At 48.7% G+C, this 24,579-nt stretch overlaps 1 protein-coding gene across 3 annotated transcripts in view; it reads left to right on the forward strand.

The window, feature by feature from the left end:
• AGMO (alkylglycerol monooxygenase) overlaps positions 1 to 24,579 on the forward strand; it is a 347,454-nt gene that overhangs the window by 295,678 nt on the left and 27,197 nt on the right. The window contains exon 13 of one of the 3 annotated variants that reach the window (XM_073676470.1): positions 3,642 to 3,736. The exons of the other annotated variants lie outside the window; for them this stretch is intronic. Within the exon in view, the coding sequence (XP_073532571.1) occupies positions 3,642 to 3,722 (81 nt within the window). The 3' untranslated portion in view covers positions 3,723 to 3,736. The remainder of the gene's footprint in view (positions 1 to 3,641; positions 3,737 to 24,579) is intronic. 3 annotated transcript variants of the gene reach the window in all.

Consider the following 24,579-nt stretch of genomic DNA (forward strand, 5'->3'; position numbering starts at 1 on the left):
TGTTGTGTCAAATTTCAGCCACTTCTTGATGGCGTCTTGATGTCTATGGTATATCTAATGCCTTGGAAATATTTTTGTACCCTTCTCCTGACTGATAACTTTCAACAGTGAGCTGTGTTGCCAGCTGTTTATGGATCATGGATTTTGTTAGAAATTGCAACTAACAAAATGTCAGGGAAATCCTTCTAGAACAGCAAAACTATATATGGGGTTAATCAGAATCCCTGTATTTGATGGCGGCTGTGCACTGACTACTATTAACCATAAATATAAATGTGATTGGCTAATTCTGAGCACAACCATATCACCAATTAGAAAATGGTGTTCACACTTCTGTAATCACATTGTTTTAGATTTGGTATCATTTTGTTCCTCAAAATGATTTTAGTTTGTTTTTCAACAAATTATGGGCAACATTAAAGGTGTAAAAAGTTCTGAAATGATTCTTCCTGGTATGATTGTTTCCTTATATGACAAAAACCCGGCATTTTAACAGGGGCATGTAGATTTTTTTTATGTCCCTTGTATATATATATATACATACACTGCTCAAAAAAATAAAGGGAACACTTAAACAACAGAATATAACTCCAAGTAGATCAAACTTCTGTGAAATCAAACTGTCCACTTAGGAAGCAACACTGATTGACAATCAATTTCACATGCTGTTGTGCAAATGGAATAGAGGATAGATGGAAATTATTGGCAATTATCAAGACACCCTCAATAAAGGAGTGGTTCTGCAGGTGGGGACCACAGACCACATCTCAGTACCAATGCTTTCTGGCTGATGTTTTGGTCACTTTTGAATGTTGGTTGTGCTTTCACACTCGTGGTAGCATGAGACGGACTCTACAACCCACAGAAGTTGTTCAGGTAGTGCAGCTCATCCAGGATGACACATCAATGCGAGCTGTGGCAAGAAGGTTTGCTGTGTCTGCCAGCGTAGTGTCCAGAGGCTGGAGGCGCTACCAGGAGACAGGCCAGTACACCAGGAGACATGGGGGGGGCCGCAGGAGGGCAACAACCCAGCAGCAGGACCGCTATTTCGGCCTTTGTGCAAGGAGGAACAGGAGGAGCACTGCCAGAACCCTGCAAAATGACCTCCAGCAGGCCACAAATGTGCATGTGTCTGCACAAACGGTTAGAAATTGACTCCATGAGGGTGGTATGAGGGCCCGACGTCCACAGATGGGGGTTGTGCTCACAGCCCAACACCGTGCAGGACGCTTGGCATTTGCCACAGAACACCAGGATTGGCAAAGTCGCCACTGGCGCCCTGTGCTCTTCACAGATGAAAGCAGGGTCACACTGAGCACATGTGACAGACGTGACAGAGTCTGGAGATGCCATGGAGAGCGATCTGCTGCTTGCAACATCCTTCAGCATGACCGGTTTGGCAGTGGGTCAGTAATGGTGTGGGGTGGCATTTCTTTGGTGGGCCGCACAGCCCTCCATGTGCTCGCCAGAGGTAGCCTGACTGCCATTAGGTACCGAGATGAGATCCTCAGAACCCTTGTGAGACCATATGCTGGTGCGGTTGGCCCTGGGTTCCTCCTAATGCAGGACAATGCCAGACCTCATGTGGCTGGAGTGTGTCAGCAATTCCTGCAAGATGTAGGCATTGAAGCTATGGACTGGCCGCCCGTTCCCCAGACCTGAATCCGATTGAGCACATCTGGGACATCATGTCTCGCTCCATCCACCAGCGTCACGTTGCACCACAGACTGTCCAGGAGTTGGCGGATGCTTTAGTCGAGGTCTGGGAGGAGATCGCACAGGAGACCATCCGCAACCTCATCAGGAGCATGCCCAGGCGTTGTAGGGAGGTCATACAGGCACGTGGAGGCCACACACAATACTGAGCCTCATCAGGAGCATGCCCAGGCGTTGTAGGGAGGTCATACAGGCACGTGGAGGCCACACACAATACTCAGCCTCATCAGGAGCATGCCCAGGCGTTGTAGGGAGGTCATACAGGCACGTGGAGGCCACACACAATACTCAGCCTCATCAGGAGCATGTCCAGGCGTTGTAGGGAGGTCATACAGGCACGTGGAGGCCACACACAATACTCAGCCTCATCAGGAGCATGCCCAGGCGTTGTAGGGAGGTCATACAGGCACGTGGAGGCCACACACAATACTCAGCCTCATCAGGAGCATGCCCAGGCGTTGTAGGGAGGTCATACAGGCACTTGGAGGCCACACACAATACTCAGCCTCATCAGGAGCATGCCCAGGCGTTGTAGGGAGGTCATACAGGCACGTGGAGGCCACACACAATACTCAGCCTCATCAGGAGCATGCCCAGGCGTTGTAGGGAGGTCATACAGGCACGTGGAGGCCACACACAATACTCAGCCTCATCAGGAGCATGCCCAGGCGTTGTAGGGAGGTCATACAGGCACGTGGAGGCCACACACAATACTGAGCCTCATCAGGAGCATGCCCAGGCGTTGTAGGGAGGTCATACAGGCACGTGGAGGCCACACACAATACTCAGCCTCATCAGGAGCATGCCCAGGCGTTGTAGGGAGGTCATACAGGCACGTGGAGGCCACACACAATACTCAGCCTCATCAGGAGCATGCCCAGGCGTTGTAGGGAGGTCATACAGGCACGTGGAGGCCACACACAATACTCAGCCTCATCAGGAGCATGCCCAGGCGTTGTAGGGAGGTCATACAGGCACGTGGAGGCCACACACAATACTGAGCCTCATCAGGAGCATGCCCAGGCGTTGTAGGGAGGTCATACAGGCACGTGGAGGCCACACACAATACTCAGCCTCATCAGGAGCATGCCCAGGCGTTGTAGGGAGGTCATACAGGCACGTGGAGGCCACACACAATACTCAGCCTCATCAGGAGCATGCCCAGGCGTTGTAGGGAGGTCATACAGGCACGTGGAGGCCACACACAATACTGAGCCTCATCAGGAGCATGCCCAGGCGTTGTAGGGAGGTCATACAGGCACGTGGAGGCCACACACAATACTCAGCCTCATCAGGAGCATGCCCAGGCGTTGTAGGGAGGTCATACAGGCACGTGGAGGCCACACACAATACTCAGCCTCATCAGGAGCATGCCCAGGGGTTGTAGGGAGGTCATACAGGCACGTGGAGGCCACACACAATACTCAGCCTCATCAGGAGCATGCCCAGTCGTTGTAGGGAGGTCATACAGGCACGTGGAGGCCACACACAATACTGAGCCTCATTGTGACTTGTCTTAAGGACATTACATCAAAGTTGGATCAGCCTGTAGTGGGTTTTTCCACTTTAATTTTGGGGGTGACTCCAAATCCAGGCCTCCATTGGTTAATAAATTTGATTTCCATTGATGATTTTTGTGTGATTTTGTTGTCAGCACATTCAACTTTATACAGAACAAAGTATTTAATGAGAATATTTCATTCATTCAGATCTAGGATGTGTTATATCAGTGTTCCCCTTATTTTTTGAGCAGTGTACATATATATGCACACTGTATATACACAGATACATGTATCCATCCTAGATACTGTATCTATTTTCTCTTTCTTGCTGTTATGTAAGCAGAGTCTGTTACATTGTATCCAGCACTAAACCCTGAGAAACTAAAGAAGAAAACATATCACAATTTCCTTTGATTACCATAGGGACCATCAGCATATAAGAAGTTCTCCCTGCACAGTGGTTGGGAAATATCTGCAAGAATTGTCCGTGTGGGAAAGCAGTAGGAAGGAGACGTTTGGTAAAGACTTACATAGAGAAGTACAAAATCATTTAACCCCTTGTGTCTGTGTAGTGTAAAGCACTTAAAGGCTCATCTTGTGAATTAAAGAATTATTCCGGTCAGCGTAAATTATAACCAATAAATTGGCATAAAATCTGACCCCTGACCTGTCCATGTATACCAAAGTGAGCCAATTATTTGACATGTCCAGCATGTAATACCACATATCACCAGCAGTGGCCGCTGCATGTTACATATTAGCCCGGCCCTTACACTTATATCTGCTTTTTATTGGATGCCAGGTTCCAATGTAAACAGAATTGTCTTAAAAAAAAGATTGTACAAATTTAAAAAAAAACAAAAAAACAAGCTTACTATTTTCCAAAAATAGCGCCTCTCCATTCCCCAGGTTGTGTGTTGTATTGCAGAATTTCATTGAAATTAATGGGACTGACTTGCAATACCACATACAACCTGTGTATAGGTGTGGCGCTGTTTTTGAAACGCAAACAGTAATTTTTTTTTTTCCTAATCTTTGACAACCTCTTTAATGTATTGTCATTACCAGGATTATGCGCCCTATTTTTTTTACCCCTGTTTTTGCTGCCATATGATGATTTTATTGAATTGCACTAAAAAAAAATTAATTGTTTGCAAATCCGCCCCCTTGCTCCAGTCCCCCCATGTTTCCAGAAACATAAGGGAGGATTATTCGCAGTAGCCGAGGACATGGTGCCCCCTGTGACCCATATTTAAGTATACACAATTAACTGTAATGCATGTGATTTATTATTGTCACAAACCCTCTGCTGTAATAAAGACAAGCCCCGTACTGTAATATACGGACTGTAATACTGTAGCTGGCAGCCGGGAAGATTAATTATAGGAGACGGCTGACGAGCCACTTGTGAGGTAAACAAGCCACACACAGTAATGATCGCATTAATAATACTGCCAATTATAAAGCCGCAGCGCGTCAGCGGGGAGCACGTACAATGGTGAATTAGTGTACGAGCAAATGAGCAATACACTAAGACGTGGGCGGAAGATATGATAAATGACTAACGGTGATATGTGAATTATTGTGACTGTACCCAAATGCTGCTTAAGTAACGATTCCATTCCGACGCATTAAAGGGACATTTCTTCTATTATTTGGTCTTTATCAACTGTATATTAAGTAACATTTTTTTAAACACATCCAAAAAAAAATGATATTTAATACTATTAAATCATAGAATTTTGTGTTCTTAGTACACCAAGATAACTTTATAAATAAAGTATACAAAAAAAAAATTAAACTTGTAATACTCTGCCTGGCCACATGGTGTGCCAAAGAGCACTAGCAACTTTTATTTATACAATGGTGGAATGAAACAGTAAAGCTCCATCTAGTGGCAGGATTTTACAAATGGCAAAAAAGGGGGGTTGTCTCTGAAGTTTTTTTTTTTTTTTTATGTCTCTTTTGTTTTTTTTTGTCTTGTAGTAGTCATTGGTAGCTTTTGCTCCAAATTCTTCAATAAGACGTCCGTAGTTCATTGATTCTGCACAAAATTTTAAAATGCTATTTATTTTTTTCCTTTTGACTCTTTATTGAGTCTTTTTAGACCAAAATGTTGCAAAAAATGATGAGTATATAAAAGGAGAACGTTTGTGCAAAAATGTAACAACTTTTTGAAAAGTTACAATTGATGAATCAGAACAAAATATCTGGAAACCCCTAACACAGCCTTAGTGACAAACAAAAAAAAAACAAAACGATAAAACAATAACAGGCGAACACATATAAAATAGACTTAAAAAACAAAGGTGCAACTTAAAAAAAGAATAAGGCAAAAATTAAAAACTTTCCCTGCAGTGCCACCACTGGGGAAATTAGGTATTACACCATGTCCAATCAAATGATTGTCCTGTCTTAATAATGCAGGAAAGTACAGGTCCTCCAGATAGGGAAATGCTCTTCGTAAAGGAGACCTTTCACCAGGTCAAAAGTGGACTATTTTTATTTTTAGTTTTCTTGCTGTTCCCATGAGTATTCCATTTTTTTGCTTGATTATTTTTATAAATCTGTCGTACTGTTTCAGAAATATAGGTTCTTCATTTACTGCACAAAATATGCAAATTGTTAGGGTCTTTAACACAGGGGTGTTGCTGGATGGATTTATTGGAGGCGTGTCTTTAGGCTGCTCTGTATAATTATCCTGTGAGCCACTCCCCCTTTATAAAGACCATAAAATTAACATATTTGGTGCACTAAATAAAAATATGTCTGGAACCTTATCCACCACATTTGGATCCTTCAATCTCTATAAGAAAGCTTACAGCCTGCCATGACCCCGCTGCCTCCCCAACACCACCGTAGCTGCTGCAACCCCCCAACCTACTGTCTCCTTCCCCGTTCCTGTAGAATGTAAGCCCGCAAGGGCAGGGTCCTCTTCCCTCTGTACCAGTCTATCATTGTTAGTCCGTTTACTGTAAGTGATATCTGTATTCTGTATGTAACCCCTTCTTATGTACAGCGCCATGGAATCAATGGCGCTATATAAATAATAATAATAATAAAAATAATAATAATAATAATATGGTCAGTGGGGTCCTCTCTCTCTCCTGTAGAGTGTAAGCTCTTATGGTCAGTGGGGTCCTCTCTCTCTCCTGTAGAGTGTAAGCTCTTATGGTCAGCAAAGTCCTCTCTCTCCTGTAGAGTGTAAGCTCTTATGGTCAGTGGGGTCCTCTCTCTCCTGCAGAGTGTAAGCTCTTATGGTCAGTGGGGTCCTCTCTCTCCTGTAGAGTGTAAGCTCTTATGGTCAGTGGGGTCCTCTCTCTCCTGTAGAGTGTAAGCTCTTATGGTCAGCAGGGTCCTCTCTCTCTCTCTCTCCTGTAGAGTGTAAGCTCTTATGGTCAGCAGGTCCTCTCTCTCCTGTAGAGTGTAAGCTCTTATGGTCAGCAGGGTCCTCTCTCTCTCTTTCTCCTGTAGAGTGTAAGCTCTTCTGATCACCGGGTCCTCTCTCTCTCTCTCCTGTAGAGTGTAAGCTCTTATGGTCAGCAGGTCCTCTCTCTCCTGTACAGTGTAAGCTCTTATGGTCAGTGGGGCCCTCTCTCTCTCCTGTAGAGTGTAAGCTCTTTTGGTCAGTGGGGTCCTCTCTCTCTCCTGTAGAGTGCGAGCTCTTATGGTCAGCGGGGTCCTCTCTCACCTGTAGAGTGTAAGCTCTTATGGTCAGCGGGGTCCTCTCTCACCTGTAGAGTGTTAGCTCTTATGGTCAGTGAGGTCCTCTCTCTCCTGTAGAGTGTAAGCTCTTCTGATCACCGGGTCCTCTCTCTCTCTCTCTCCTGTAGAGTGTAAGCTCTTATGGTCAGCAGGTCCTCTCTCTCCTGTACAGTGTAAGCTCTTATGGTCAGCAGGGTCCTCTCTCTCTCTTTCTCCTGTAGAGTGTAAGCTCTTCTGATCACCGGGTCCTCTCTCTCTCTCTCCTGTAGAGTGTAAGCTCTTATGGTCAGCAGGTCCTCTCTCTCCTGTACAGTGTAAGCTCTTATGGTCAGTGGGGTCCTCTCTCTCTCCTGTAGAGTGTAAGCTCTTATGGTCAGCAGAGTTCTCCCTCTCTCTCCTGTAGAGTGTAAGCTCTTATGGTCAGCGGGGTTCTCTCTCTCCTGTAGAGTGTAAGCTCTTATGGTCAGCAGGTCCTCTCTCTCCTGTACAGTGTAAGCTCTTATGGTCAGTGGGGCCCTCTCTCTCTCCTGTAGAGTGTAAGCTCTTTTGGTCAGTGGGGTCCTCTCTCTCTCCTGTAGAGTGCGAGCTCTTATGGTCAGTGAGGTCCTCTCTCTCCTGTAGATTGTAAGCTCTTATGGTCAGCAGGGTCCTCTCTCTCTCCTGTAGAGTGTAAGCTCTTATGGTCAGTGGGGTCCTCTCTCTCTCCTGTAGAGTGTAAGCTCTTATGGTCAGCAAAGTCCTCTCTCTCCTGTAGAGTGTAAGCTCTTATGGTCAGTGGGGTCCTCTCTCTCCTGCAGAGTGTAAGCTCTTATGGTCAGTGGGGTCCTCTCTCTCCTGTAGAGTGTAAGCTCTTATGGTCAGTGGGGTCCTCTCTCTCCTGTAGAGTGTAAGCTCTTATGGTCAGCAGGGTCCTCTCTCTCTCTCTCTCCTGTAGAGTGTAAGCTCTTATGGTCAGCAGGTCCTCTCTCTCCTGTACAGTGTAAGCTCTTATGGTCAGCAGGGTCCTCTCTCTCTCTTTCTCCTGTAGAGTGTAAGCTCTTCTGATCACCGGGTCCCCTCTCTCTCTCTCCTGTAGAGTGTAAGCTCTTATGGTCAGCAGGTCCTCTCTCTCCTGTACAGTGTAAGCTCTTATGGTCAGTGGGGCCCTCTCTCTCTCCTGTAGAGTGTAAGCTCTTTTGGTCAGTGGGGTCCTCTCTCTCTCCTGTAGAGTGCGAGCTCTTATGGTCAGCGGGGTCCTCTCTCACCTGTAGAGTGTAAGCTCTTATGGTCAGCGGGGTCCTCTCTCACCTGTAGAGTGTTAGCTCTTATGGTCAGTGAGGTCCTCTCTCTCCTGTAGAGTGTAAGCTCTTCTGATCACCGGGTCCTCTCTCTCTCTCTCTCCTGTAGAGTGTAAGCTCTTATGGTCAGCAGGTCCTCTCTCTCCTGTACAGTGTAAGCTCTTATGGTCAGCAGGGTCCTCTCTCTCTCTTTCTCCTGTAGAGTGTAAGCTCTTCTGATCACCGGGTCCTCTCTCTCTCTCTCCTGTAGAGTGTAAGCTCTTATGGTCAGCAGGTCCTCTCTCTCCTGTACAGTGTAAGCTCTTATGGTCAGTGGGGTCCTCTCTCTCTCCTGTAGAGTGTAAGCTCTTATGGTCAGTGGGGTTCTCTCTCTCTCCTGTAAAGTGTGAGCTCTTATGCTCAGTGAGGTCCTCTCTCTCTCGCTCCTGTAGAGTGTAAGCTCTTATGGTCAGCAGAGTTCTCCCTCTCTCTCCTGTAGAGTGTAAGCTCTTATGGTCAGCGGGGTTCTCTCTCTCCTGTAGAGTGTAAGCTCTTATGGTCAGCAGGTCCTCTCTCTCCTGTACAGTGTAAGCTCTTATGGTCAGTGGGGCCCTCTCTCTCTCCTGTAGAGTGTAAGCTCTTTTGGTCAGTGGGGTCCTCTCTCTCTCCTGTAGAGTGTGAGCTCTTATGGTCAGCGGGGTCCTCTCTCACCTGTAGAGTGTAAGCTCTTATGGTCAGCGGGGTCCTCTCTCACCTGTAGAGTGTAAGCTCTTATGGTCAGTGGGGTCCTCTCTCTCCTGTATAGTGTAAGCTCTTATGGTCAGTGAGGTCCTCTCTCACCTGTAGAGTGTAATCTCTTATGATCAGCAGGGTCCTTTCTCTCCTGTAGAGTGTGAGCTCTTATGGTCAGTGAGGTCCTCTCTCTCCTGTAGAGTGTAAGCTCTTATGGTCAGCTGTGTCCTCTCTCTCTCCTGTAGAGTGTAAGCTCTTATGGTCAGTGGGGTCCTCTCTCTCCTGTACAGTATAAGCTCTTATGATTAGAGGGGTCCTCTCTCTCTCCTGTAGAGTGTATGCTCTTATGGTCAGTGGGGTCCTCTCTCTCTCCTGTAGAGTGTATGCTCTTATGGTCAGCGGGGTCCTCTCTCTCCTGTAGAGTGTAAGCTCTTATGGTCAGCAGGATCCTTTCTCTCTCCTGTAGAGTGTAAGCTCGTGTGGTCCTCTCTCTCACCTGTAGAGTGTAAGCTCTTATGGTCAGCAGGGTCCTCTCTCTCTGTCTCCTGTAGAGTGTAAGCTCTTATGGTCAGTGGTTTTCTCTCTCCTCTCCCCCACTTGTATTTTCTGAGCAATTACAAGCTTTCCAGTAATGAGATTTATGCAAATTCATCCACCAAAAATCAAATTTTTGGGGAAAATTTCGCCAAGTTGGTGATTTTGAATTTCAAAAGATCCACTCATCTCTAGTTATGTGAACACAGCTTTTCCATGAATCTTTGTGAATAAAGTCTCTCCAGGTTTGCAAGTGCGATCAGTCCCATATTTCCACATTATTCGTTGCAAATCTGCAAACTAATGAACAACTTTTTGAAATTCCAGCCATAGATTCTCCATTAGATTTAGGTCTGGGCTTTGATTCCAACTCTCTTGAACATGACTATTGTTGATATGTCTTTCAGTTCATGTACTGCTTTGACTGGTGGAGGTTGTCTAGCTGGCGGAGGAGTTGACTTCTTAGTTAGAGTTCTCTTGTGGATTGCGGCAAGTTTTCTTCTTAGATTACGTTTGTACTTTGCTGTCTTCACCATAGCTGCTATCTCACAAAGCTTCCAGGACCTGTTGTGGAGTCTCCACCGAAATGAATTATTATGTGGATGGAATAACTTTGGCCATGACTTGTTTGGACAATTCCTCATTTTTTATGTTTGACCTCCCTCACCTTTACGACTTTATTTAGCTGTCATTGCCCACTATAAATTGCATATAACTCCTACTATATTCGTGGATGCTGACATCTTTGCAAATGTATGCATAGGACGGCCTTATATACGCAGAAAAAACAAACAAGCATTGCTTAACCATTGGACGATGCCAAAAGTCAACATAAATCTACCAACTCCAGAGACATAGTAAAGAAGGAGGAAGAACTAAGGAGCAATACGATAAAAAGTAATAATCTTTATTAAATATTATCAATACAATAAATATTGGGACATAGCACAGACAGACAAGAGACACCCAAGATCAGGATAATCCAGCACCAAGCTGCCTACAACCCCATATATCCTATTGGCAACACACAGTGGGTTAGGAGAACCTGAATGGGAGTGACAATGTGAATACACATCAGAAAAGGGCAAGTACCAACATAGATTTGTAAAACTGCTACCAGTTGACACATCAAAATATGCCCATAGACGTTATGTACACTTGAAACATCTTACCAAAAGGTGGAAACAGAGGCTGCAGGTGCTGGACAGGATAACCCGTGGCAGGAAAATGCCTCGACGCGCGTTTCGCCTACAATACAGGTGGCTTTGTCAAGAGGCATGGTGCTGGATTATCCTGATCTTGGGTGTCTCTTGTCTGTCTGTGCTATGTCCCAATATTTATTGTATTGATAATATTTAATAAAGATTATTACTTTTTATCGTATTGCTCCTTAGTTCTTCCTCCTTCTTTATCTTTGCAAATGTGCAGGCAGGGAGTCCATGTATAGAAAGTTATGTAGAATTAAAAAAAAACAGGTCAAAGGAGTTATTTAAGGAGACACAGAAAAAGTTGTTTGTACGGTGATGTAGCTGTAGCCTGTTTCCTTTAAGTTCTTCCTTCTTTGTTTCTTGATACTTGATCTCTACGCTCGTTTGCCGATAATCATTTCCCGTTTTCGATCTTCATGATGAGACGTATTTATACTCAGAGAGTTATTTCATCCCTGATGTTACATTTTCCCATGTGAGATGTTCAGAAGCCAAAAGATCTCCACTAAGGGCTGGCACTGCTCAAACTGAGACTGCAACAAGATGGATGCAAACGGTAACATGGATATTCGGGGGGGGGGTCCGGGGAGCACTCGCGGCATGTTCCATGATTAAAATCTCCTCTTCTGTCTCCATTTTATCGAGCTCATGTGACTATGAAGAATGAGATGGGGAATTATCTTTGAGTCGATTGCATGTTTTCATTACGCAGGCTTCGAACATGAGAGAATTATTATCTCCGTCTCGGAATGTATGACAAGGTCGCGTTATTATATCAGCGCAAAGCTGTTGTTTCTCCTGCCTGAAGGTTAATCCAGGAAGGAAAGGATGGACGTCTCTCATTACTAGTAAAGATTTTAACTCAACAGGTCCAAGTTTCTGTGCTGTTTAACCTTATAATATACGTTTATTGGGATGGAATCTTTATTTTAAGATACAAGGGTCTATATCTCCTGCACATGGGGGGGAGATTCATTGCAAGGGGAGTCCTCAAAGTCACTTTTTTCTTGCGTCTTTGGTGCCTTTATTTGCTCCCAATTTATCAACAAGTAACACAATGTTTGATAAATTTGGAACATCTTTAGATAAAACACTTCTTTTTTTTCCATATTTTACACCATCACCCTACAGGAGTGAGAATTAAAATGTTTTGGCAACTTTTTAAATAGTTTCAATTCATTTAGGTTAATGTGACCCTCCAATCCTGAACTGATAAGTAACTATAGATTAGTCTTGTATGGTCATCCTATACCGTGACCTCTATTTACCTCCAGCCGCCTCCTCCACTAAGCTCTTGAGATCCGCCTTTCTGCATCCAAGATGGTGGCCGCAGTGGTATGGAGAGCAGAAGGTCAAGTCTGGACCATGCTTCCCCTACTGCCGATGCAGTTGAGTTTTTGATTTACTAAAGCTTCCAAATAGAGATGAATGGATCAGGCAAAATTCAAATTTGCCTGTTCACGCGGAAATTAGATTCACAAAGAAGTTCTTATAGAAATGTAAAGTCTTTTATTATGCTCTATGCCCTGAGGTCTGTGTTGAAACTCCGGGGCTTCTTCTTGCTAGGCCATGACTTCCATCTCTGAAGAGGCATGGAATTGAGGCATGCGTAATGTCACAACATGCAACGTGACCTGTCACGCCTATACTCAGAAAATGCACTGAGGACTGGACGGGGGGACGGTGAAGAGTGGAGGGGCTGTAGAGATGAGTGGTTAGCCGAGCATAAGTATTTTATTTATTTTTTAACTTTTTGATGACCCTTTACGATTCAGCAAAATGACGGCCAGCCGACCGCTATTTCTCTGAATCTGCGTAGAAGCAAATTGCAAAAAATCTGCATTTTCGTAAATGCTGTTTTTTTTGTAATATTCAAGTGGAATTAACTTCCGCTTGATTTCATTTGATCATCTCTGTGAATTAATTCACCAATGTATCCCAATGTACCATAAATCAGCAAAATGCAAATCAGGAAAAACTTTCATCAATCCCATGACTAGAATCCTAAACTTTTTTAATACTGAATATTATTCATCAGTTATGTCCTTGGTAGTGATGAGCGAGCATGCTCGCTACTGCTCGGTGCTCGCCCCAGCACCTCACTGCTCGAGATGATCGGCGCTCGCTGAGTATTTCCGGGTTCCTCGGGCGGGAACTCGGGTCCCATCCCTGCATGTTTGGCGCTCTTTAGAGCACCAGTGAACATGCAGGGTTTTCCTGCCACTCATTGTAATGCCGTAGCCATGTAGGTTGTGGGCATTACAGTGATTGGCTGGCCGCACAGCGTCATCAGGTCTATATCAGACCTGGCGCCGCTGTGCTCGTCACAGTCACTCCGGATCAGACAGTGTAGGGAGAGGTGCTGCTGCGTCAGGGAGAGATTTGCTTGTGTATTAGGTAGTGTAGGGAGAAAAACCGTACATTACACATATCCATCTTAACAAACAGTCCTTCTGAGGACTAATCCATCTGCAGAGATATCAGGCAGGCAGTGTATATAGGCAGGCAGGCAGGGTATATAGCAGACTGCAGTGCACATAGGACAATAGGCTCCATTCCAGTTCTGCCTTCTGCTGCTGTTAGATATTTCTATACAAAGGCCCAGGTCTCAGGGGCCAGGAATACTTTTCTTTGAATCTTAATCCTCATTATTTGCTTAAAAAGCAATCCAGAGAACACCGTTTTTCTGCACCATTTGCTTGTTGGCACTGCAGAATACAGCCAGGTCCTTTCCATATTACAGCGCTAGAAATCCAGCTATTTAAAACTGTGTTTTCTCCGTCACACGGATCACATATACGTTGTCAGAAAATTCTGCCATTTCTGGCCTCCATTAAAATTTTCTTTAGTGTGTCAGTGAAGCAATTCACAGCAGTTTGCTGGTCAAACTACTTACCTACAGGCCAGGTATTTAAAACTCTGTTTCCTCCATCACACGGATCACATATAAGTTTGCTCCAAAGTCAGTCATTTGTAGTGAGCGTGGGAGATACTGTCCTCCATTTAAAATGGGCAAGGCACGTGGCAAGGAACGGGGAACTGGACATGATGGTAATGGTGCATGCAGAGGCCGAGGACAAGGCCGTGGGCAAGCTGAAATTGTGCCACAACATACACCCACATCTTCTCGCCTGACCTTCCTGTCCCAATTTCTAGGGGACCGCAGCACACCACTATTGAACCCAGAGCAGTGTCAAAAGGTTGCTGGTTGGATAGCGGATAATGCTTCCAGTCACTTAGCCACCACCACCACCACCCTGTCTTCCACACGGTCAAGTCTCAGTAGCTGTGAGTCTGGACCGCAAATTCCTCACCCTGATCCTCGTTCCTCCCACCATGCCGAGTACCCAGAGATAACTGATCCCACACTTAGACACTCTGAAGAGCTGTTCACTTTTCCATTTATAGATTCGGGCCTCTCGCCCGGTCCACTTGAAGCGGGGCAAGAGGAGATCGCATGTAGCGATGCCCAAATATTTGAGCAGCCACGGTCACACGAAGGCGACGGTGGGAAAGTGTCACAAGAGGTGGACGATGATGAGACACAATTGCCAGAAAGCCAGGAGGAGGACCAGGGTGTGGAAGTGGAAGACGAGGTGGTGGATGATATAGTAGCTGACCCAACCTGACAGGAGGACATGCAGAGTGAGGATAGCAGCACACAGGGGGAGGGAAGCTGATCACCCCAACAGGCAGGAAGAAGCAGTGTGGTGGCCGCAGACAGAAGGCAGACAACCGTTCCCTGTAACACCAACATGAAGGAATTTGCCAGTACAACTGTTAGGTCTTCCCGAGTCTGGTTGTTTTTTAAAGGCTCTGCCGATAACCCCAAAAAGGCCATTTGTACCACCGGCCAGGCCAGCATCAGCAGGGGTGCTAAAACGACCAGTCTGACCACCACCAGCATGATCAGGCACATGGCAGCAAAGCACCCGACTTTTAGGCTCGTGGAGACGGAAGCATTCCACAACCTGATGGCGGCAGCCATCCCTCGGTACTCGGTCCCCAGCCGCCACTATTTCTCCCGGTGTGCCGTCCCCGCATTACACAAGCACGTGTCCCAAAATATTAGCCGTGCTCTCAACAACGCAGTTACCGGTAAAGTCCACCTAACCACGGACACGTGGACAAGTGCTTGTGGGCAGGGACGGTACATCTCGCTGACGGCACACTGAGTTAACATAGTGGAAGCCGGGACCCAGTCGGACCTTGGAACGGAACACGTTCTCCCAACGCCAAGGATTGCGGGCCCCAGGTCAATCAGGGTTGCCCCCACAGTCTACAGCTCCTGCAACTCATCCTCCTCAGCCTCCTCCTCCTCTTCAGCCTCCATCTCTGAAATGACCACGTCAGTCACAAGCTGGAAGCACTGCAGCACTGCCTCGGCCAAGCGGCAACAGGCTGTGCTGAAGCTAATATGCTTAGCTGAAAAACCGCACAATGCTGAAGAGTTGTGGACAGCTCTGAAAGAGCAGGCAGATCTGTGGCTCACACCGCTGAATCTACAGCCAGGCATGGTCGTGTATGACAATGGCCGGAACCTGGTGGCAGCTCTGAGGTGAGGCAAGCTCACACACGTACCATGCCTGGCCCATGTGCTTACCCTCGTGGTTCAGCGGTTTCTCAAATCCTACCCGGAGCTGCCGGATTTGCTTGTTAAAGTACGCCGCCTGTGTGCCCATTTTAGAAAGTCAGCTACAGCTTCTGCCGCCCTTGCCGTGCTTCAGCAGCGTTTGCAGCTTCCGGCTCACAGACTGGTGTGTGATGTCCCCACGCGTTGTAACTCTGCAGTTGTTGGGAAGGATTTGTGAGCAGAAGAGGGCAGTTGTTGAGTACCAGCATCAACAAGGCCGTCGGTATTCAGTTCAGACTCCACACATAAGACCTCAGGAGTGGACATGGATGTCAGACATATGTACCATCCTCCAAAACTTTGAGGGCTCCACCAAGATGGTGAGCGGCGATGATGCCATAATTAGCGTCACCATCCCGCTTCTCTGTCTTCTGAAACGCTCCCTGCTCACAATCAAAGAGGATGCATTGCAGGCGGAGCACGATGAGATGGAGCAAGGAACCATACAGGGTGATTACACACAGCCAAGCCTCATCTCATCCCAACGTGGATTGGGTGACAATGAGGAAGAGGAGGAGGAGGAAGGACAGGAGCTAGTTTCATGCACTATACACAGTACTATCGCCAGAGGACAGAGAGGAGGAGGAGGAGAGCATGGTCAGTCATCCTCTTGGTGAGGACACGGAAGTATTGCCTGTTAGTAGTCTGGCTCGCATGGCTGAGTTTATGTTACGCTGCCTTTCCCATGACCCTCGCATTCTCAAAATTTGGGGTGACAGTCATTACTGGTTGGTGACACATCTAGACCCACGCTACAAGGAGAACTTTCTATCTCTTATTCCTGAGGCGGACAGGTCTACAAAAATGGGGCTGTACCAGAAGGCCCTTGTTGCGGAACTATTAATAAAATTCCCATCTGAAAACGCTGGCGGCAGAGGGCACACTTTGTTGAACAACCAACGGGTACAGGTGAGAGAGACACTACTTCAATCCAGCAGAGGCAGGGGAACACTGTCAAAGTTCTGGGAGAGTTTTCTCAGACCCTCCCATCGCACAGGCCCTGAGGCGCGGGGTACTCTCACAAGGAGTGCAAAGTTTGGGAAGATGCTGAGCGTATACCTCGCCAACTGTACCAACGTCCTCCGTGATTCCTCTGTGCCTTATAATTATTGGGTATCCAAGCTGGATACGTGGAATGAACTGGCTCTCTATGCCTTGGAGGTCCTGGCCTGGCCTGCCGCTAGCGTTTTATCAGAGCGGGTGTTTAGTGCCGCTCTTGGAATTATAACTGATAAGCGCATCCGCCTATCAACTGAAAATGCTGACAGGCTGACTCTTATAAAAATGAACAAGGGCTGGATTGGGCCAGACTTCTCAACACCACCGAATGATAGCAGCGTAACATAAACTCAAATCCAGTGTATTTTCTTGGGAGGTGTATTCCCATGCACCTTTTCACACCCACACATGGGTATAAGCTTCCTGATTTTGGCTATTTCCTCTTGTCCTCCTCCTTCTCCTCATCCTCCACCACCATATCACCAGGGTGACCGTGGTCAGTGATGCAACACCCACATAATTTTTTTAAAGGGTGCTTATGATGCCCATAGAAATTTTTTTTTATACAGTATGTTCATGTATACCCCCCAGGCGTAAATGTTTGTCAGCCCATACACTTAATGCATGGGCATTACAAGTATAGGAGGCCCGCTCCTTTCTAATGGGAACATTTTTTTATGAGGCCCTCCTCCACGTCTCTTCCAAGGGTCATTGAAGTGCCTCCAAATTTTTGGCTGCCCTTGCATTCACTGCATAGGCCAAAACTATGGGAGACTCTCTCCTTTCTAATGGGAACATGTCGTACCTTGTTACTGTGGCCCTGCTCTATGTGTCTTTAAATTCTTAGTGGGGTTTTTCCTAAAATTGGTCAGCCGTTGGACTCACTGCATACTCTACAACTGCATAGCAGACTCACTCCTTTCTAATGAGAACATGTCGTACCTTGTTACTGTGGCCCTGCTCCGTGTGTCTTTAAATTCTTAGTGGGGTTTTTCCTAAAATTGGTCAGTCGTTGGACTCACTGCATACCCTATAACTGTATAACAGACCCTCTCCTTTCTAATGGGAACATGTCGTACCTTGTTACTGTGACCCTGCTCTATGTGTCTTTAAATTCTTAGTGGGTGTAACGGGTCTGGGAGGCGGAACCTCTGAGCAACTATACAAGGGGGCGGTCCTTGTAAGGAAGCGAGTGGCTCCAAGGGAAGACGGGCAGGTAATCACGGCAAGTGACAGGGACAGTCTCTGGGTAGAAGGGCAGGTAGTCACGGCAAGTGACAGGGACAGTCTCTGGGTAGAAGGGCAGGTAGTCACGGCAAGTGACAGGGACAGTCTCTGGGTAGAAGGACGGGTACTCACGGCAAGTGACAGGGACAGTCTCTGAACAGGCAGGTGGTCACGGCTAGTGACGGCGGAGCCTCCAGGTAGGCTAGCAGGCAGGTAGCAGATTAGCGCTCCCAGGTGAGCAGACAGGAGTCTCTGAACAGGCAGGTGGTCACGGCAAGTGACGGCGGAGCCTCCAGGTAGGCTAGCAGGCAGGTAGCAGATGAGCGCTCCCAGGTGAGCAGACAGGAGTCTCTGGACAGGCAGGTGGTCACGGCAAGTGACGGCGGAGCCTCCAGGTAGGCTAGCAGGCAGGTAGCAGACGAGCGCTCCCAGGTGAGCGGGCAGGCTGGTTCATAGACAGACTGACAGGTGTCGGAAGGCAGACCGTCGGACCGCAGGCTTGCAAGCAGGTAAACGGATATCTGGCAGGTATCAAGCAGGAATCTGGCAGGTGACTGGCAGGTAACAGGCAGGAATCTGTCAGGTGACTGGCAGGTAACAGGCAGGAATCTGTCAGGTGACTGGCAGGTAACAGGCAGGAATCTGGCAGGTGACTGGCAGGTAACTGGAAACAGGACCTGAGGGCTGAAGCAGAGTGAAGGCTTTGCAACAACATTGCTCGGGCACCTCCATTTTGGAGGAGGTGCCTTATATATGGTGAAGTCCTCCGGCCATTGGCCGGGGACTCCTTAGGACAGCGCGCGCGGCCCCTTTAAGAGAGGGGGAGCGCGCGCGCCCTAAGCAGCGTGGCCGGGAAGCAGCGCGCGCTGCCAGCAGAGCGGGAGGAAGACGCCGGGCACAGAGCGGAGAGGTGAGAGGAACAGCGTCCCTGCCTAGCAGGAGGCAGGGACGCCGACGCTACAGTACCCCCCCCCTTTAGGCCCCCCCTTTTTTAGGCCAGAGAGAAATTTATCAAGGATGAGAGAGGCATGGATGTTCTCCCGGGGCTCCCATGTTCTCTCCTCAGGACCAAACCCCTTCCAATCTACCAGAAAAAAGGTTTGTCATCTTACCCTTTTGGTGGCCAGAATGTTCTCTACCTCAAACTTGTTCTCAGCGGAAACCGGAGCAGGAGGCGTACCTGTAGACTTGGAAAAAGAGTTAAGTACCACGGGTTTGAGGAGAGATACATGGAAGGAGTTAGGGATCCGTAAGTTGGCCGGGAGTTTCAATTTATAGGCCACCTGGTTGATTTGCTTGATAACTTCCAGTGGGCCGATGAACCGAGGCCCTAACTTGTAGGAGGGAATCTTGAGCCGGACATATTTGGACGAGAGCCAGACTTTATCTCCAGGACGGAATTGTGGAGGATCCAGGCGTTTCTTGTCAGCGTGTTTTTTCATCCGTTCGGACGACTGAAGGAGTGCGAATCGGGTACTCTCCCAAATGGAGGAGAATTCGCGAACGAGAGATTCCACAGTCGGATTGTCCACCGAGGTGGAGACGGGAAATGGGATCCGAGGATGCTGACCGAAGACTACAAAAAACGGAGATTTGGAGGAAGATTCGCTCTCGTGATTATTGTAAGAGAACTCGGCCCATGGTAGGAGATCCACCCAGTCCGAATGGTGGGCATTAACGAAGTGCCGGAGGTAACTGGTCAGGTTCTGATTGATCCGCTCCACTTGACCATTGGACTGTGGATGGTAAGCGGAGGAGAAGTCCAGAGTGACGTCAAGCAACTTACATGTGGCTCTCCAGAAACGTGAGGAGAACTGAACCCCACGATCTGACACGATGTGGAGGGGCAGGCCATGGAGACGGAAGATGTGGCGGATAAAGTCTTTAGCCAGTTCGGGTGCAGACGGGAGACCCGGCAGGGGAATGAAGTGCGCCATCTTGGAGAAGCGATCAGCAACCACCCAAATGACCGTACAACCGGCAGAGACAGGAAGATCCGTTATAAAGTCCATAGCAATATGCTGCCAGGGGGCAGCAGGTACTAGAAGAGGAAGAAGGCGACCGGCTGGCAGGTGTCTCGGAACTTTGTTGCGGGCGCAGGCCACACAGGCAGAAACAAAGTCTATTACATCCTTGTGCAGGGTAGGCCACCAGTAATGCCGGGTAATGAGCTGGAGGGTCTTTTTCTGACCGGCGTGGCCAGCTAGCTTAGACGAATGACTCCAGTGTAGGACCTTCTTCCGATCAGGTACAGTTACAAACGTCTTACTGGGAGGGAGACGATTTAGATTCACGGGAGCCACTTGCATTACTCTGGCGGGATCAATGATGTGCTTAGGTTCCTCCCCTAGATCAGACACCAGGAAGGATCGGGACAAGGCGTCAGCTTTGATGTTTTTGTCTGCCGGGCAAAAATGAAGAACAAAATCAAAGCGGGCAAAAAACAAGGACCACCGGGCTTGGCGCGGGTTAAGTCTCTAGGCGCTCTGAAGGTAAGCCAAGTTCTTGTGGTCCGTGTAAATTATTACCGGGTGAAGAGCCCCCTCGAGCAGGTATCGCCACTACTCCAGTGCCAGCTTAATGGATAACAATTCACGGTCTCCAATAGAATAGTTGCGCTCAGAAGAGGAGAAGAGTTTGGAGAAAAAACCGCAGGTTACCATTCTCCCGGAAGATGACTTTTGGGTAAGTACCGCCCCCGCTTCGGAGGAGGAAGCGTCAACTTCTAGGAAGAATTGTTTGTTGCCGTCCGGACGATGCAGCACCGGGGTGGAGGAGAAGGCCTGTTTTAAGGAAAGAAAGGCCTCCTCAGCTTTGGACGGCCATCTTCTGGGATTAGTACCCTTACGGGTGAGCGCAGAGATAGGGGCAGTCCGGGAAGAGAAGTGCGGTATGAAGAGGCGGTAATAGTTGGCGAAGCCCAGGAACCGCTGAATAGCCTTCAACCCCTCTGGTCGGGGCCACTTCTGGATGGCAGACAGTTTCTCAGGATCCATTTGTAGGCCGGTCTGAGAGATTATGTAGCCCAGAAATGGAAGAGAGGTCTGCTCAAAGATGCACTTCTCATATTTAGCGTAGAGGTGGTTCTGCCTGAGCCTGAGCAGGACCTGACGAACATCCCTCCGGTGAGTAGGAAGGTCCGGAGAGAAGACCAAGATGTCGTCCAGGTACACCACCACGCAGGAGTAGAGAAGGTCACGGAAGATGTCATTGACCAACTCTTGAAAGACGGCAGGAGCGTTACAGAGACCGAAGGGCATTACAAGGTACTCATAGTGGCCGTCCCGGGTGTTGAATGCTGTCTTCCACTCATCCCCCTGATGGATACGGACCAGGTTATACGCCCCACGGAGATCCAGTTTGGTGAAGATCCTAGCCCCCCACAGGCGGTCAAATAATTCAGGAATGAGCGGGAGGGGGTATTTATTCTTCACTGTAATCTGGTTAAGGCCTCTATAATCTATACATGGACGGAGTGAGCCGTCCTTCTTTTTGACGAAGAAGAAGCCTGCTCCCGCTGGGGAGGTAGATTTCCGGATAAATCCCCGGGCCAGATTCTCCTCAATATATTCTGACATGGACCGGGTCTCCGCTGCGGACAATTATAGATACGCCTACGGGGTGGAGTAGAGCCGGGAATCAGGTCGATTGGACAATCGTATGGTCTATGAGGGGGCAATGTCTCTGCTTCTTTTTTATTGAAGACATCCGCATAAGACCAATAGGGAACCGGTAGACCGGGTAGACTGACTGGGGTAGGAGAAGGACGAGCAGGATGAACGGGAACTAGACAAGTCCTATGGCAGTCCTGTCCCCAGCGAAGTACTTCTTCGGTCTGCCAGTCAAGCACGGGTGCATGTTTCTGGAGCCAAGGTAGGCCTAACAAGAGTGCGTGAGAGAGTCCAGGCAGAACATGAAAGGAGATGCTCTCAGAATGCAGCATTCCCACCTGCAGAGTTATGGATTCGGTGATGAGTTGGATGGGATGTGGTAAGAGGCCCCCATCCACGGCGGCGACAGATAAAGGTACGGCCAGAGGTTTGGTGGGAATGCGGTATTTCTCTACCAGAGACTGAGAAATGAGATTTCCAGCAGCTCCTGAGTCAAGTTGAGCGAGTTCGAAATAGCGGTTCTCTCCGCAGGTGATAGAGACTGACAGCATCAGAGATGGAGAGGGTTTACTTTTGTCTAGGGCGACCTCTCTGAGCGATCCTAGACACAGACGTTTCCCGACCTCTCTGGGCAGGAACGGATCCGGTGCTCCTTACTGCCACAGTAGAAGCAGCTCCCCTCGGCACGGCGTAAGTCTTGACGGGTTTTGACCATCTTGGTCTGGTCGACCTGCATAGGCTCAGGTGAGTGTGCCTGGGGAGTAACGGAGGGAGTGACGGGTTTCTGGAAGGTGGGGGCTAGACGTGGAAACCTCCTCTCACGGGTAACCTCTTTGGCGCGCTCCTGGAATCGGATGTCAATCCGGGTGGCAAGTGTTATTAAGTCGTCGAGAGTGGTAGGAATGTCCCGACCAGCGAGTTCATCTTTAATACGGCCGGACAGACCCTCCCAGAAGACAGACACCAGAGCGTCGTTATCCCAGACCAGCTCCGAAGCAAGGGTACGGAACCGTATGGCATATTGGCCCACGGTAAGATCTCCTAGACGGAGGCGTAGCAGAGACGATGCGGATGAGGTCTTCCGTCCGGGTTCGCCGAAGACTTTCCGGAAAGCCGTGAGAAAGGCTGGCAGGTCGGACACCAGGGGATCTCCTCTCTCCCACAGAGGATTTAGCCAAGCCAGAGCCTCCCCCGTGAGGTGGGACATGATAAAGGCTACTTTGGACCGGTCGGAGATAAACTGGTGGGACAAGAGTTCAAAGTGCAGGGTGCACTGGTTTATGAAGCCCCGAGCTTGAGCGGAGTCACCTCCGAAACGAGGAGGTGCAGAAAACCGGGGTCCGGGACAGGATACCATGGTATTGGTGGGCAGCGGCACTGCCGTGTTGCGAGTCATGACACTAGCGGTGGTTGCAGGTGGGGCACACAGAGTGTCTTGGCGAGAGTTGACACTCCGCAGGTGACTCAGGATGGACTCCTGTTGGGACCTCTGACAGGACAGTTCATGACATAGGTCCGAGAGCGAGGGAGCTTGGGTGCCACCGGATTCCATGGCCCGAGCAAACTGTAACGGGTCTGGGAGGCGGAACCTCTGAGCAACTATACAAGGGGGCGGTCCTTGTAAGGAAGCGGGTGGCTCCAAGGGAAGACGGGCAGGTAATCACGGCAAGTGACAGGGACAGTCTCTGGGTAGAAGGGCAGGTAGTCACGGCAAGTGACAGGGACAGTCTCTGGGTAGAAGGGCAGGTAGTCACGGCAAGTGACAGGGACAGTCTCTGGGTAGAAGGGCAGGTAGTCATGGCAAGTGACAGGGACAGTCTCTGGGTAGAAGGACGGGTACTCATGGCAAGTGACAGGGACAGTCTCTGGACAGGCAGGTGGTCACGGCTAGTGACGGCAGAGCCTCCAGGTAGGCTAGCAGGCAGGTAGCAGGTGAGCGCTCCTAGGTGAGCAGGCGAGAGTCTCTGGACAGGCAGGTGGTCACGGCAAGTGACAGCGGAGCCTCCAGGTAGGCTAGCAGGCAGGTAGCAGATGAGCACTCCCAGGTGAGCAGACAGGAGTCTCTGGACAGGCAGGTGGTCACGACAAGTGACGGCGGAGCCTCCAGGTAGGCTAGCAGTCAGGAAGCAGATGAGCGCTCCCAGGTGAGCAGACAGGAGTCTCTGGACAGGCAGGTGGTCACGGCAAGTGACGGCGGAGCCTCCAGGTAGGCTAGCAGGCAGGTAGCAGACGAGCGCTCCCAGGTGAGCGGGCAGGCTGGTCCATAGACAGACTGACAGGTGTCGGAAGGCAGACCGTCGGACCGCAGGCTTGCAAGCAGGTAAACGGATATCTGGCAGGTACCAAGCAGGAATCTGGCAGGTGACTGGCAGGTAACAGACAGGAATCTGTCAGGTGACTGGCAGGTAACAGGCAGGAATCTGTCAGGTGACTGGCAGGTAACAGGCAGGAATCTGGCAGGTGACTGGCAGGTAACTGGAAACAGGACCTGAGGGCTGAAGCAGAGTGAAGGCTTTGCAACAACATTGCTCGGGCACCTCCATTTTGGAGGAGGTGCCTTATATATGGTGAAGTCCTCCGGCCATTGGCCGGGGACTCCTTAGGACGGCGCGCGCGGCCCCTTTAAGAGAGGGGAAGCGCGCGCGCGCCCTAAGCACCGTGGCCGGGAAGCAGCGCGCGCTGCCAGCAGAGCAGAAGGAAGACACCGGGCACAGAGCGGAGAGGTGAGGGGAACAGCGTCCCTGCCTAGCAGGAGGCAGGGACGCCGACGCTACAGTGGGGTTTTTCCCAAAATTTGGCAGCCCTTGCAGTCACAGCATGGGCATTACCACCCGCTCCTTTATAATGGGAACATTTTTTTTACTGAGACCCTCCTCTATGTCTCTTCAAAGGGGTATTGGGTTGCATCCAAATTTTTGGCAGTCCTTGCAGTCACTGGATACGCAATAACAGTATAGGAGACCCACTTGTTGATAATGGGAACAACAAAGCATAGCCGGCTGATGGCTCTCTAACAATAGCGAGGGCCAACTGCTGGCCTTTTAAGAATAGTAAGGGCCGTCTGATGGCCCTATAAAAATAGGCTTTATGACTTTCAGAGTCCCTCCACCATAAATAAAACAGGATGTGTGTGATGATGTGTCACACACCATATTGCCAGGTAAGGTTGTAAAAGGTTAAAATGACATTTCCCGGTGAATGCATTTGTCTTAAAAAATAACGTAAAAAAACAAAACAATAGTATCTTTCTTTAATATAAAAAACAGCGTCACCTATTTAACCTCAATGTAATCACATTGTTCAGCTCATGTACCTCCTCTTCCATCTCCGAAATGATCACATCAGTCACAAGCTGACAGCACTGCAGCACTGCCTTGGCCAAGCGGCAACAGGCTGTGCTCAAGATAACATGCTTAATGCTTAATTGACAAACCGCCCAGCGCTGCAGAGTTGTTG

This window comes from Phyllobates terribilis, unplaced genomic scaffold, assembly GCF_046119375.1.
Source record: "Phyllobates terribilis strain yellow unplaced genomic scaffold, ASM4611937v1 Scaffold_4__5_contigs__length_816908805, whole genome shotgun sequence".
Lineage (NCBI taxonomy): Eukaryota > Metazoa > Chordata > Amphibia > Anura > Dendrobatidae > Phyllobates > Phyllobates terribilis.